Source organism: Pomacea canaliculata, linkage group LG8, assembly GCF_003073045.1.
Source record: "Pomacea canaliculata isolate SZHN2017 linkage group LG8, ASM307304v1, whole genome shotgun sequence".
Lineage (NCBI taxonomy): Eukaryota > Metazoa > Mollusca > Gastropoda > Architaenioglossa > Ampullariidae > Pomacea > Pomacea canaliculata.
Window position 1 is genome coordinate 26342402 of NC_037597.1, and position 15901 is coordinate 26358302.

The 15901-nt window shown below is 40.8% G+C and overlaps 1 protein-coding gene across 1 annotated transcript in view; it reads right to left on the bottom strand.

Annotated features, from left to right (window-relative positions):
* LOC112571128 (baculoviral IAP repeat-containing protein 6-like) overlaps window positions 1-15901 on the bottom strand; it is a 54415-nt gene that overhangs the window by 19747 nt on the left and 18767 nt on the right. The window contains 16 exon segments of the mRNA XM_025249941.1: window positions 448-630; window positions 1278-2254; window positions 3466-3593; window positions 3753-4247; window positions 4457-4615; window positions 5238-5397; window positions 5841-6159; window positions 6440-6571; window positions 6882-7065; window positions 7805-8029; window positions 8919-9005; window positions 9367-9554; window positions 9839-10098; window positions 10260-10381; window positions 12539-12771; window positions 13452-13956. Coding sequence (XP_025105726.1) covers window positions 448-630; window positions 1278-2254; window positions 3466-3593; window positions 3753-4247; window positions 4457-4615; window positions 5238-5397; window positions 5841-6159; window positions 6440-6571; window positions 6882-7065; window positions 7805-8029; window positions 8919-9005; window positions 9367-9554; window positions 9839-10098; window positions 10260-10381; window positions 12539-12771; window positions 13452-13956 — 4357 coding nt within the window.

Here is a 15901-nt window from a genome sequence, read left to right on the forward strand (position 1 = left end):
TTTCCTACATAAAGGCAAGATCAATGAGCTCTACAAGATACAGGGACACTAGGTAATGATGCTGTAAGACAGAAAAGGGCATCACAGTCACCTAAACATAGATGCGCAGCAAACACTGCCAGGAACACGGAGTGCAGAGAGAGAAGGTGGAGAAAGTAGCAGTCAGGGTAAATCAATTACACTAGGTATTTGCAAAAATGGCTTTAAAAACTTTCACATAACTGTGAATTTTGTATTGTACATCATGCTCAAGCTATTATAGTTCTAGCTACTTGTAAACCGTTTTATTTTTGTACATATTCCTCTGATACTGTTCATTAAAAAATGTGTACATATCTCCCAGAAACAAGACTCTTCAAAGCTTTTGTTCATACTGCCTTGAGATAGCTGCTGTGAAAGCTTTACACACATAAATAAATCTTATTCTAAATTCTGAACTGGCCTCACCTAAAGGAGCAAAGTTGAAAAGCCCTTCCACATTCTCAGAATCTGCAGCCTTAGCCTTCTCATCAGCAAGGGTAGCTCCAAGACTGCTCATGTTCTGCATTATTGTCGAGATAATACCAGGCCCCACAGACACAAATTGCTGACTGGAACGCACCAGGCTATTACATACGACCTGAATACCACCTAAACGCACAGAAATGAGCACAATCTCTGTTTTACTATGTAGTGACACAAGTACAGAATAACAGATCAAATCTCTAATGCCTAAGAAAATGTGAAGAACATAAATGAAATAAGGATCACATAAAACTGAGAGATAGATGCAAGTGAAATTTGTAGCAGAAATGTAAATTACAGGAAAAGCAATGCTAACCTAGCATTTCAAGGTCTGTAGTAATTCTTGCCTTTGAATTTTACTACTCCCCTTTTTCATTTCCAGTTGGAGAAAAAGAAAATGTCGGGTCAATACTTACTGACATTTTATAACCTTTCATCTAGTCCTCAGCTTGTTCACAAACAATTCAGTTTTTTTTAAACTCAATGTATTTTAGAGCATTTAAAGCAAAGTTAACAAATGTTTCTCCAGTGTACAAATATACTCATTAGTCTTTTTGGCTAATGTTTTGTAAACTGTGTGCCTTGCCCAACTTCTCACCCCAACTGCCTAAAATTTATCATTACATACTCTCTACACTTATATTTCTAGAAGTCACATCAATGTTGCCACTGCTTTCTACATGTCTACAGTACCTAAAAACTGCAGGAAAAATGCGACCCAACAGGCAATTTAGGCAGCTAGTGTGCCACCAAAGAATCATTGACACACTCACCCAGGTGAACAAAGTGTCGGACAGCTGCAGCACTGTCTAAGACTCGCAAAAGAAACTTTAGTAAAGGTTCTGACAGGCGACACAAAGAACTGGGATTCATCTGAGTGTAGTTGGCTGACAGATAGTGGAACAAGCTGTTGATCATTGAATTAGAGTTTGTGGCTCGACCGTTCAGTGTGCACAGGATCTGGTATATGCCATCCCCCACTGAGAGGGGATCCCCCATGTTGAAGCTGTCACTGGTGGCTCCCAGGCCTGAGGAGGGAGCAGACGGCGCTGAGCCAAGGATGAGTGCCATCTTGTTGCTGCTGCAGTAGCTGAGGGCTTGGACAAGATTCTGCATGACCAAATGGTTGGCCAGGATGAGGTCTGCAACATAGCGCTCAGTTATCTGCCTTCTCTCGCTGCTGGCTGTGTCAACTCCCACTCCTCCATCTCTCACTACCCCACTGTTGCTGCTTGTCTGCTGCCTCTTCTCATCATCAGACATTGTTGATGAGGCCATAGGCACTGCATTCGAGGACATGGGTGAGGAGAACGCCCGGTTGAGTTTAGCTGCATCTGACATTGCCTCTGACAGTCTGACATTTTCCATGCCTCCAGAGCTCAAAGTGCCTGGTGCACCTCGTGGCTGGGAACCAGGTAACATCACCTGCACCAGCTTGTTAATGAGTCGTAGCAGAGAACACATTAACTGGTCTCTGCTTGCCTCCCCTCCAGCACCTCGAGACTCACCACCACGCAAAAGCGAAGCGAAGAGACCGCTGAAGCAGGACCGAGCACTAATGGAGGAGTCATGTGAGCTTGAGCACAACACAGGGTCCTGGCAAAGGATGTGCTGATGTACCAAAGCTGAGATGGCCGCCACAACTGAGATGGCATTATTCAGATCCACAGAATCAAATGTTAGGCTTGCTACAGTTTCCACAAACTTGCACTGAGCATCTAGAGGTCCTGTACACGTAGCAACTGCTCCTCTGTTGAGAGAGGAAAAAAAAAAGTAAATGGGAATTTGATGTAAAGACTCGCATACTTGAAAAAAATCTTAAAACATCACAATTTCAAGCAGAATGAAGCAGCATGTGTTTAGGCAGTTAATTCCACATGGAACAAGCGATACAAATTATTCATAGGAAATTTAGTAAATGTAAGGGGGAGTAGCTTTTTTATGGGGAAAGCCATTTTGCTGACAGGTTTTTTTTTCCCCTTTGATCATAGATAAGACAATTTGTGTAAGAAAGTGTGCACTTTCCTATGGTCTACTTCCTAACTGCCAAACCACAGTCAAGATGGAAGACTGAGCCGATCCTTGTGCTAAGTGATCGTTTAGAATATTTTACCCAGGTTATGTTTTTTTTTTCTCAATCAATTCTGATTTTTTATGCTTCAAGACTTACCAGGTAGCATGACCATAGGAGATATATAGCTACCTTTGCCCTTTCATTTTCTACCCTGTTTGCAAGCCTCCGTCCGGCTGGCAGCACTGCAATTCAGAGGGCCTCCTTCTTTAACATTTGCTATATATGTGCTAGACAGGTATTCAAGAGTTCCAAACTTTAAAAACACCAGGATGACAGGCAAATGGAAGAAAAACTCACTTTCCCTTTATAAAATAGCCTGAAAAGTATTGAGTTTTGAGAGGCTTATCTCTCAGGACATGCCTTCACTGCTCTTCTAAACTGCACAGTTGAGTTGTGATGAAATGAAGAGCATGCCATGCAGAGGTTACAGCTGTTTTCTGGAGACTTGGCCTGACTGAAAGTGGGGCAGGAAAGATCCATATACAAGCAGAAGGCTCAAACCCAGGGGCATCCAGACTGCACGAAGCACATAGCAGTAAGCTAAAGGCCAGACATCTTCACTGTAGGTAACCATGTAAAAAAGACAGAGGATACAGGTCCTTTGCTGATAGCAAGCCAAGGAAAGTAACCCCCTCAGTTGCAGCTCTGGGGACTGGGGCTGGGGACTTGCAAACAGGGGAGCAAACTTCACTTGGTTAAAAGAGAAAAAGTAGTTGGTATCTCCTATGGTTATGTCGTCTGGTAAAACCACTGAAAAAAAATACTAACAAGAGCATGGGATATATATTATTTCATTTAAACAATGATTTGACAAGTGTAAAAAAAAAAAAAAAAAAAAAAAGGGTAAATGAACTAAAGGCTACAATATTGGCCAAGACACTTGGTACCTCTCTGTAGTAAGCTGAAAGACTATTTTCAAGAGGAGTTCCTTTAGGTTCTGGCCACTGAGGTTCACAGACTTGCAGAGAAGGCGGCGAAGAAAGTCATCAAAAGCTTTTGTGGCTGTAGGCCCTGCCTTTCAAGATGAAAGAAAGACATTTTTTTTTAATGAACACGTCCACCTTTCTTTCAGGCATATTCCAACCTTCAACAAATATTAATCTAGGCAACAAAAATTAGTTGCTTACCTCAGGATTAATTAACAATACAAACATATCTTTCAAAATTCAATTACTTGGTAAAGGCTACTGCTGGCAGAAGAGTTGATTGATGCCCCTGACAGAAACTTGATGATCAAGGGTACCAGGTTGGGATCTGTTAGTACAACAGATGCCATTGTTGAGTTAAGGCCCCCATCCAGCAGCGGCAAGTCTTGACCCATCATACCACCAGCAGCTCCTTCTTCCAGCACTGACACAGCATCAGCTCGTTGGTTGATGAGCAAGCACATGGTGTGCAGAACAAATACCCAGGATCGCACCGAAACTACAGGAGCTGCAACAACAGCTTCCATCAGATGTTTGACAGCCTGAGGTCCAAGAGGTACAGAAGGTATACAGGTGGAGTTAAAGGTCATGGAGGTGTGATCATCTTGAGAAACAGGGGAGGAGCTGTTTTGGTTGAGAGTGAGCCACAGCTGCAAGACTGTGTCTAGACTGACTCGTCCATGCAATAACTGTGCGAAGAGGTGGTCAAAGCACTGGCTCAGCATGGCTGCTGATGTCAAAATCTGATGGAAGAAAAAAAACATTTGTGAATAGAAGGACTGAATTCACTAAGCTATAAAGCAAAACCGTTTTTCTCTGACCTCTTTTTAGTTTCTGCTCCATCTAATTAGTAAACATGCTTTCTTTCATTTTCACTGAAAATTGGTCAATTTCAAGATGTGATCTTAGGAAAAACCTATGAAGTCCTCTACTCTAGTATTGCAACACTCACATCATAACCTGGAAGAGTTGCCTGCGACAGCTCATCATCAGTAGATGCAAAGCCAGCTGTTGATGGTGGTTCACCCAAGATGTGCGGAAGCTGTGAAGGAGGTGGGATGGGAAACGTGAAGGCTCCTAAAATACTTTCCATGTGGACTGACAACATGACCTGCACAGAAAGACACAAAGGTCAAGTACAGGCAAACACTTCTGCTTAACTAAATGCAATCTATTGAAACAGTAAAGCAGAAAGCACAGGGTTTGACATTCACATTTATCCAGGGTTAGACTTACTACATCAATAGAGTTCAATGAGCACAAGATTTATCATTCCTGTTTTTCTTGAGAAGTACAAATAGTGATAATAAAAAGACAATTTAATGCATGTGTAGCAATGAAGGAAGACAAAACAGAGGCAGAGGTAAAGCATGGAAATGCAAAAAGCAGGCATATTGTAATACCTCAAGTTTTTTTTTATATTCCTTTCTAGTATTCCTTCTGCCAGTTGAATTTCATAAAGCAACAATTTTTTTACTTTTTGATTGCTCTTAAAAATAATGTATTGCTTGTTCCCTCTCAGCCTGGAAACTCACACCTAATGATGTGAATGTGTATGTGAGTAAATGCTTCTTTTCCAAAATGCATTTCTTATAAAGTGCCTAAAATAATGGTGAAACAAAAAAATACAGGCATTCTGAAGAGCATGACAATGAAATTTTTGGCACCACAAAACATGAACAGAAAATATGATTAAGATTATGAGCCACGCCAGGCACAAAATGTTCTCTTACTCTCAGACGTAGTTCAGGTAACCACTGCAAACCAAATTCCAGACGTGCATCTTGTGCAACAGATAGACCATGGCTGTTTGTGCCAGATTTTGTGCTTATTAAATTATTCAACCTTGTCTTCAAAAGGCGCAGTCTGCCAATTTTCTTGTCTGAAGATTGCCTACAACACACAATAACTATAACTGGGCTTTGCTCCATTCTTTTCCATCCCAGAGTCTTCATTTACACATCTTCCAGCATGCTATTTGACATCTCATTTGTACATATGTGCATGCAAAAACATATTCACTTGCTTCTATCTTGAAATTATATAACTCTTGCTCACACTTTATATATTTTTTAAGTTTTCTCTTTAAATTCATCCACATTACCTTTGAAAAATCTATATAAATCCTTCCCTACTACCCCCACCTCCAAAAATATCCAAGGTCTTTGCTTATTACAAAACATGCCTAGTTATTCAAATACTGATGCATAACATAATCTGTTTTAGCTTATTCTGTTTTCCTTCACTTTAAACAGTCACACTACAAGCACCTCTCTCTGCCTATTGCCCATCCTCCACTTCACTCAGCCACACTGTCACACTACGCTGTGCATTACCCAGCGTCATCGGACATTGTTGTGGTCATGGAGGACTCCATCTGTCCATCTCCAAACTCCATCTGTCCATTCTGCTGGGAGACTGGGAATGGCTTACTCTTCTTCGAGAAGGAGAAGGACTTGGGAGAAAATGGAGAAAAGGCTGGATGCAGACCTGGGAACATCTTTGACGATGTCTGTGGTGGCTCCACCATAAAGAGAGCATCAAGGCTGTCGCCTTCTAGTTCTGCTTCTTCCATCAGCAAATCCATCATAAGAGTGGTGTCCTTGTCTAAGGATGGATCTATCCCGCTTTCAACTGCCCCATCAGTCAAGTTGTCTGGAACCAAAACAAGCAACTTACATAACAGAGAATCATTACAATCAGAACAAACTAATTATCATGCTTCTTATTACATTATTGTCTTAGTTTCTTTAAGCAGCTGTCAGAATGCTACAGGAATATAATAAGTGCTGTTAAAAATTTAGTTATATCGTCTCCCTTTATGTTTCTCCCTTTCAGCTAGCCCATAGCAAAAGACAGTGATATCCAAGATAAACATATACTTCTCCTCTAGCTTCTGATTTAAAAAAAACTTGTTCTTTGTACAAAAACTTACCACTATCATCATCTGTGACTTCATCTAGGTTAAGAGATGTAGCACTGGGAGTTAGCTGTTCTTCATCATCTGCTTCTGACCTCAAAAGATCCTCCTCTGAAGAGGCTAAATGCCTGGGGTACATTTTCTCTCCTGTTGAAAATACCACACTGTTATTTCTACTAATACTCCAAACAGGTTAAGAGAAAATGCTAAGTTTCACACTCCCTAATAAGAAAAGATACGAAAGCTTGTGGTTGTAGGGGTAGTGAATTGCAAGTGGTTCCTGCGTCTAGGGCATGTAAGAGTCTCCATTTCTGCTGAGTTGGCAGGGGAAGTTTACCAATCAAGGCCTGACAAGATTCAGAAGAGTGAGCAGCAGAAATTAACCCAGGAATCATTGCTAGTATACTATTTAATGCTTTAAATAAGGGAACAGCTAGTAATTAAACTCCAAGCTGACCCTCCAAAAGGTCTTGCAGCAGACAGGTGATGGCATGCGAAGCCCAAGGTCCTCCCCAAAGAGTGGGGCCGTAAGTTGCATCATGATGAACTGCCAGAAGAACCAGCCACTCAAGCTGGTCTTGTGACATCACCTCACCCAGTCGCAATGCTGGTCGAGTGGCCACGCAAATTCTTGCCAGTACCTAATGAAGGCAAAAAAAGTATGATCATTGAGTTATGGCAATTCTTTTTAAGGACATTCTCTACTAGAATGTCAAGATCACTCAGCCTATAAAGACTGATTAGGCATGTGGCAACATATATTCTCTTTCCTCCATGTGGACATAACCAACATGTAAAGACAGATTAAGCATATGGCAACACACATTCTTTCCTCCATAGCCAACATGTCCTTTTTTTTTGGTCTTTTACCTCAAGATACCACAATGCATTATTCTTTAAAGGTTCTTGCTTGTTCTTCATGTCACCTCATCTCATACTTATTGTTTCTTTTGTACTACTGTTGCTTTGGGTTTCTTTTTCTTTTTTTTTTTTTTTGCAGACAAGGATGCAAACACACATTGCTGTTTCTGAATAATTACACACTTTCTCCCTGATGACATGATGATGTGTGTGTGTATATATAGCTACCTTTACTTTTTAACCATGTGTACGAACGAAGCCAGCTGGTGGCACAGCAACTCCCTGGTTTACCTCCCTTTACACATGATGTCTATATGCACATAGCAGTCTATGTCAAAACTGTATAGTGTGCAGCTGATCACTACCAGTATATACACAAAAAAGTACACACAGTACTTATAACTAGACATATCTAAACACTATCAGCAAGATATATACAAAACTATACTGTACAGTCAATACATACGTAACTATAAACAACCCAGAATGCAAGCATACAGATTAAGTGAAGCAACCTACCTTACAAGCCACCAGAAAAAGGTCAACATGGCAGGAGAAGTCCATGCTTAGCAGCAGTGCCATCAGACCCCTCACCACCATCAGACAACGATCTCGTGATAGCACCAGTAAAGAGTCACTGCTGTCTTCCAGTTCTTTTGCCCCACTTCCAGCGCCATCTTCCTTAGGCAGGCGTCTCAGAATCTCCAAATCATTTCGTCTCATGTAGATCATATCCTTGAAATGCTGAACAATTTAGGTCAGGTGAGACCAGTTCCTATACTTCTAGGATTTGCCACAGGCACAGAACTTCTCACAAATCATTCCAATAGATTTAAACATCTTATTCTCAGCTGAATCAAAGGGATGAGGGCCACCTTTCATTACTCTCTTTATTTCATTGTTTACTCACACCTTTGTCTCAAACAATTTGCCAGGCATCCAAAGCTCATGTAATAACCATTTATGCAGTAGAGGGACAGGGTCCTCCATAAGTTTTCCAAGTATTTCAAAATAAATGATCCCGAAGATCAAAAAGAAGACTTGGTATCACCAGAGAGCCCAGAAGCTCCCTTGTCTGGATTACAATTTGTTATTTTGTGTAGTATTAGCTTATTACTAGATATAAAAGAAATGGATTCCTTCGTTTCTGATGTAATCAAGGACACCAAAAATTCAAATTAAACCAAGAATTCATTTTTTTCATTAGAAATCTCATGAGACAAAGTTTTAAACAATGCAGGAAAATGTGACAAGGAATTAAATTAAGAACTGACTGATCTTCAGGTCACTTTAGATAAAAATGGTCTCAATTAGTGAACAATGATACTTGCCAGTATCATGTGGCCCAAATACCAGTTTGTTCATCTGAGTAGGAATGTGCATTTACACCTAAGTGATTTAGCAATTGTGTTCATCATTAAATGTAACTATTATTTATTTGTTACTATAAAATATGAAAGTCTGTTTTCATATTTAAAAAATGACAACTAGTTTCTGGATGTATTTGCATCACTCTGACCCAAAAATCAATGGCAAAGGGAGAAACATCAACCAAAGAACAGAAGATGGGAGATCTGAGATCAGTGAAACAACAAAATCAGGACAGTAGGAATCTGCTTGTATGTTAACAAACCTTGCTGCGGAACTGAGCAAGCTCCTTTTTTATTAGTGCCTCCTGCTCTTTTAGGAATGCTTTGCCCTCTTTGCTGCTGGCCTTTGTCTATTATCAGGAAATCAATAAACAAATTTAAATCATAACAGTCAAGTTTTTCTAGCAACTATCTGCCAAGTCAAAGCCAGGATCAAAATTTGATATTTGGCAAATAACTGAAATAGCATATTAGTGCCATATCTTGATTAAAAGTTTGAAAAATGTGCACCTAAGAAACATAAAATCTAAATTGGAAGCTAAATCATAGTTTCAAAAACTGCTTCAAAGTTTGAGCATATTAAGACAGGAATAAATCATAAGTTGGCATTAATCTTTCCTATTTCTACTTTCCCAAACCCGACACAGAGTCTGACACCTACAACTCTTTGATAGAAAAGGTAGCGGAGCTAAAAATGAAAACATCCCAGACCTGTGACACCTTATCCTTTGCCACATCCATCAGAGTTTTGGCAGCTTCAATATCTTCCAGTTTCTGTTTGTGGTGTAAGATACGTTTCTGCATGGAGCGACTGTACAGCCTGCGTGACTTGCTCTTGCCACTGCTGGGACAGAGACTCTTCCATGAGCCCTGGATAAAGCTCCACCGCCCACCACTTCCTGAAAAAAAAAAAACAAACTGTGCTTCATCAACCGATTCTTCTTTTGACTAAAACTGTTTTCCAGCCTGTCTTAGCACTTCGAGAAACAACTGTTGAGGCAATTTAGTTAATTTAAATTTGTTTAAAGAGATGGCAATTAGTATTATTACTTCTGAGAACTAATAAATCCACAGCTGGTTGTCACATCATGTGCCTCAGCAATAACAACATAAACTAAAAGAGTAAAATATTTTTTAAAATCTTGTAATTCAGGAAAAAAACCCAAAAATATAGGTTAATCACCCTCTTTTTCCCGCTTGCCTCCCTTTTCTGACTCGTCAGTTATTGCAGGACTCAAAGCAGCCTCAAAGTTTCGACACAAGAATAGCAGGATCCAGCTAACAAGACCAAGATCAAGGCTGCCAGCACGGGATGATGTGTCACGAGAGGCCACCAGTGGCTGAAGAACACTGGTCAGCATTGCTAGCAAGCTGTCCATGATGTGGACAGCACTTGGCCCAGCCAATGCTTTCTGTCCAAGTGCACTGACCAGCACAAATACCCTGCAAGAAACATGACAAGACAGTTTTTATATGGACTGGTAGCATACCCATGTCATCGTACTCGTCAGAGATCTTAACACAAGATGGTGATATTTTATGGAGTAAAAAGTAGCCACAGGGTACGAATGATGCAAAGCAAGATCAACAATTGTTTTACACACCTGTCCTGAGGAAAGACCTGGGAATACTCAGAGTGGAAAAACTCCTGCAAAATGTTGCCAAGGAAGGTTCCCCACCAGGATTGGCTACCGCAGACCCGAGACAGCAACAGCCCTGTCTTTACCTGAACATAAAGGTAAGATTAAAAGTAGATGAACAAATATCAAAAGAGTGAGGCAAATTTGCAAACCATCTGAATTTCAAACCCTTTTTTGCCCCACTTAAATACAGGTTTTTACCTGTGTCTTTTGAACTTCCTGCTTTTCTCTTTTCCAGCCCTTCCGCCCATCCTGACTTTGAAATAAATCCCCAACACTTGTTTGGTCACTTGTGCACTAGATCCTGTTCCAACCACCATCTTGTTTCATTGCCTTGAGACATTGATTCCAGTCATCACAGACATCATCAATCATTCCCTTTCTGCTGGCTCTGTTCGTCCCTCTTTCAAACATGCTACTGTCACTCCACTATTAAAGAAGTCTAACCTTGACCCTGACAACCTAAAAAACCACCACCCAGTCTTCAAAAATCCTTTCTTATCTAAGATCCTGGAGAAAATTGACTTTCATCATCTGCTACATTTTGACACATACAGTCTCATGGAATCATTTCAGTTAGCCTACTGTCAGCACCACTTGACTGAGACTGCTCTGGTCTGAGTGGTGAGCGAATGATTATCTGCATGGTCAAATATCAGTCCTGTCTATGCTTAATCTGTCCATTGCTTTCGACACTTTAGAACCTACTGCTATGCTTCATGGAGTGCCTCTGGATTCAGTCCTCAGACCTATCCTGTTTACTGATTATGTCTGGCCACTTGACCCTGTGATCCACCGCTTTGGTTTGCAGTATCACATGTATGCCGACGATACTCAGATCCTGGCATCTGGCCCAGCTGGCTAAATCCACAGTATGTTCTTTACCAATACTCAGCAAACCCTTGACTCTGTCAAACACTCTGTCAAACACTAGATATTGGTGAACAAATTAAAGCTCAATGGGGAGAAAAAATGAAGTCATTCAGATATCCTCTGTACATACACATGTACATACAAATCTGCCTCCATCTATATCACTTTCTCCAGATCCACCATCATTTTCTCCCAGTCTGTCAGAAATCTTGGATTTTTTTGAACAAATCATTGTCCCTAGAGAATCATGTCAATTCAGCTTGCAAATCCATCTTTCTCAAACTGCAGGAACAGCTGCATCAGACATTTCCTCTCTGTTGAATCCACCAAGCAGATTATGTCAGTATTTGTGTTGTTCAGACTTAACTACTGTAACTCTCTCTTTGTAGATCTTCTTAGCTTGACCAGCTTCAGTGAACTCAGAACAATGCTGCCTGCATTGTATTCCTGTAATTGGAAGGCCGAGCATGCCACACCATTTCTGCATGATCTCCCCTGGCTGCCAGTTCAGGCTTACATCGAATTCAAGATCACCATGTTCATGGCCTTGCCCTAATCGATCTGAGTTTGTATTGCCATACCAGCCTTGCAGGTCAGTTCACTTGGCCCAAATCAGTTTTCTCTCTATTCCACATATCAGACTGAAGACGTTTGGTCATTGCTCTTTCTCCTTCTCTGGACCCAGTAGTTAGAATGGCCTGCTTCCATCTCTCCACACAGTAGGGGTGGTACATACCTTCTGATCTCGACTTAAAACATTTCTCTTTTGGAAACAACCCTATTATATAACTCGTCCATCCTGTTGTCCTTTCTCTCCAACACTCCTATCTCTGCATTCCTTCATGATCTTGTATTGCTAACTGATGCATGTTTGTGTATGTTGTGCTTGTTTGTACTCGATTGCGACATCTACATCACACGACCTCTTTCCCCACTGCTCCTGGTCTCTAATGAAGTGCATCAAGCTCCCCTCCATGTGGGGAAATGCACTTTACAAATCCTATTATTATTATTCTGCATATCAACATATCAAAATGATCAGTCATTAAAGTAACAATGTACAAAAGAGAGAAGGTTCTAATGCTGTCTCTATACTATTGTACCCACACCGCTATCTCCAACCTTTTTTTATTTGTATCGGCAGCCTTACCTCAGCAGTGTGGACAATCTTTTCCACTTTGTGCAACAATAAATATGGTTAAGATTTCGAAAGGGGAATGGGTGTGCATAACCCCAAATCAAGCAACAAATGTTGGGGTCTTTTTTTTCTCTTGTCTAAAATCAACACAGGCAGTATTGCCAATCCTGACACAAAACACAGGTTTTGAGTTGAAGCAGAAGAGGGAAGCAAGATAGTTCCTTTCACCAACCTGCGTGTGACGAGATCCCAGAAGACAAATATTTCGGAAGAGGGCCTCAGCAGTGGATGGTGGAAGGGCCATATAGAGAGCAGCAGGAGGTTGCGGCACAGCTGGACATGGAACTGTGAGACCCAACAGCGTGTCCAGCAGACCTTCCAGCATGACGCGCAGTTTGTCTGTTGATGTCTGCTGTAACTGAGTGGTCACTGATGTAGTCTCATCATATCCACCCACCTTGACACCTGAAATAAAAGCTATAGCTCTGCACCATATAATACCAACAGGCACAGTTTAACAGTTAATACAATTAAAATTCCCTATTAAGACTTGCTGAAATTCACCAAAATTAGGTGGTAACTGGGATTGGTCTAAATAGGGAAGTCAAAGTCTGCTTTTATTCGACAATGACTTCAGACACCTATAAATTTATTTAAATGTTGAAAATAAAGCTCTTAAAAACCAGTTATAAGTTGCGTTGGGGAAATAGTTGCAACAGACATGACCTTTATATGAAGTATGTAAGGGAACATATTTAAGGGGTCATATCCAAGAAGGAATCACAATGTGGAAGGTCTTAATTTTAATCAAGAATTTCCCTTGATGGTAGAGTATACAGCATGATTTATGAATAATCATTATTTTGAACCAAGGTAATTAAAATTAAATACAGACATAATACCTCACAAATCTCAACAGCCTACAAAACAGAAATCCTCTGTTATATGGTAAGCATTTTTAATTTTTAATAGAGTAATGATTGCATGGCTGTATAAGGCTTGATGTATAAATCAGCCTCACTGTACTGACATCTTGGCTTTGAATATGTTTATCTTAGATTTTAATGGACTATTTGAGTGTGCCGAAAGAAATAATGTAAATCTTGTAACTGGTGACCCAAACCTTCTGCAGTACTCTTACTTACCCAAGGCCCTCTGTAAGCGGGTTATGGCTCGCTGGGCTAAATTGAGCTGAAGCTGCAACTGTAGGCACTCATTGTAGGATTTCAGAATGGAGGCATCTTCCTCCAAAGGTTGCTGTCCACGTTTGAGGTAGTACTTCACGTGAGAGCTAACAAACTGGGCATCTGAGACGGATGATAAAAGTCCAGACAAGCGACTGCAGGCCAGGCTGTAAAGGCAGTGCAAGTCTTCCTGGAGAGACAGGAACACCCCAAGATGCTGCACCAACGAAGACTGGCTAGCTGCCTCCAGCTGTTTGACAGGCGAAGCAACCCCTGAACCCCGGGAGGAGTGTGGTGGAGAAGATAGGGGTGAAGGAGCAGAGTTGATGGAAGCCACCGGGGAGAAACTATGAGAGTCCACATATTCTCGCCACTCCCAAGGAAGGATGTAGCTGTGACCGTAGAAAGCTCCAAGAGGAATGCGCGAACGTGTTGTTCCAGCTCCGTATCTTCCCACTGTTGTGATCTGAATCATCAAATGAATGCAGCATCTTTGTTATTGTCTATTAAATTGCTCCTTTCAGAATCTTTAAGTTTGGGATTAGACTGCAAGGCTTTCTCCCATAAAGAACAAAAAGAAAGAAACCCTATTTGGGAGAGCTTGTCTTTAACTGGTGACTTAAGAGCTTTTTCTCTAAAAAAAAATGTAAGCAATAAGAATAGTGGAAGACTATGGTTAAGTGTAATCCTGTGAAACATCACTGCAATTATTGTGCAAAAATGAAATTTCCTAGTAAATTCTCTTCCTCTTCTACTGACAAGATAACCAATTTATCATGAGCCCAATGGCTACAACTGCTCTTTAACCAAACAAATCACTACCCCATGGGTCAGCTAGGTCAGCAGTCTTCACCTAGGGACTCCATTGTACACAGGTGTATCCACCCTCTATATACAGTGGAACCTCGGTTAGCGAACGCCTCGGATAGCGAATATTTCGGTTAACGAACAAAAATTTCTGTCTCTAGCGAACAAAAGGATACAGCCACGTGAACCACATGACCGACCAGCATGTCATCATTCGCTCGAGCCAGTTACGACTTATCTATGCGCATCCTTCGTATTTAGTGATTTTGTGGCACAAAGTATGAAGGTGGCATTGTCGGATATGTGATGTCGTATTACCAAGAGTTTACAAAAAAGGCAGAAGGAGCAGACACTGGACAAGCTTTTTCCTTTAACCTCAAAGCTACAGAAAAGGAAGTCACCCGATTTTATAATGCCACGTGTGCTCATGGCGGGGAATCCAACAGTGCCTCCAACCACGCGTCTACACGGCAAGTTTTCTGATGTTTAAATGCTTCGTAATTATTATGTATATTGCATTAGAACTGTTCTCATCAAAACAAATACCTATATAGCCTGTTTTCAAATGTCAACAGGGCTGGGAACCAATTAAATCTATTTCCTTTATTTCTTATGGAAACAATTGTTTCGGATAACGAACATTTCGGATAACGAACAACTTTCCAGAACGGATTAAGTTCGTTAACCGAGGTTCCACTGTATTAAGCTCTGTTTAAAAAAAAAAGGGTCAGCAGTCTTTTCATTTGGTTTAAAGGCTATTCTACACACACACACTGTTGTCATGATCTTTCGCCTACCAACATTGCTCAATTGCACTGCCCAAGCTATGTTCTTTTTATTGAAAAGAAAATTACAAAGGAATTTTATTCAAAGTGTCTCCAAGCCAAATACTCCATGAATTCACACTTGTAATGCATGTTGTACAGGTCTTGTTTACTGCAGCATTGCCGTATTTGTGCCAGATGGTCTGAGGCTCGATAGGCTCATAGGATATGAAGGGTTAAGCTGCCGTAAGTGGAGTCACACAGAAGTCAGCATTTGCAGGCATGACCAGATTTTCTCTTTCTTTGGAGCATTTCTTGAGATGACTTACTGTCTCCAGAACTGCAGCACACATATCTGGAGAGGGCTAATCCAAAGCCCACTTAGAGGAAGATAAGCTGCAGCATTCAGAAGTCAAAGATTTGGCTAAATCAAGCTCAGCTCTTCTAATCTCACTTGGCCATTCGGAACAAGGCATATTGTCCTAGATTAAAACAGTATTTAAAGATACTTATGACACTCTTTCTCTGTCAACCTCCTGTTTGCCTAATATTCATGCTTCCAAATATGTGGGTGACTGCAACTAGTCTCACCTTCCAATGTAATATGGCATTATTGAATGTGTGTGCCACACATAAGGTGGGAAAAATTTGACAGATGCTCCTTCTCCTACTTGAACCCTCCTACTGTGTGGAATTCTGTCCCTTTCTCTTCAAAATGTGTTCATGTTCAAAACCTTTAAATCCAGCATCAAAACCTATCTCTTTAAGAAGTATTTTGCATGATCAAGTAAGCTATTCCGCTCACACCTTCATTTTCATTCCTTCATTTTGTTTATGTCT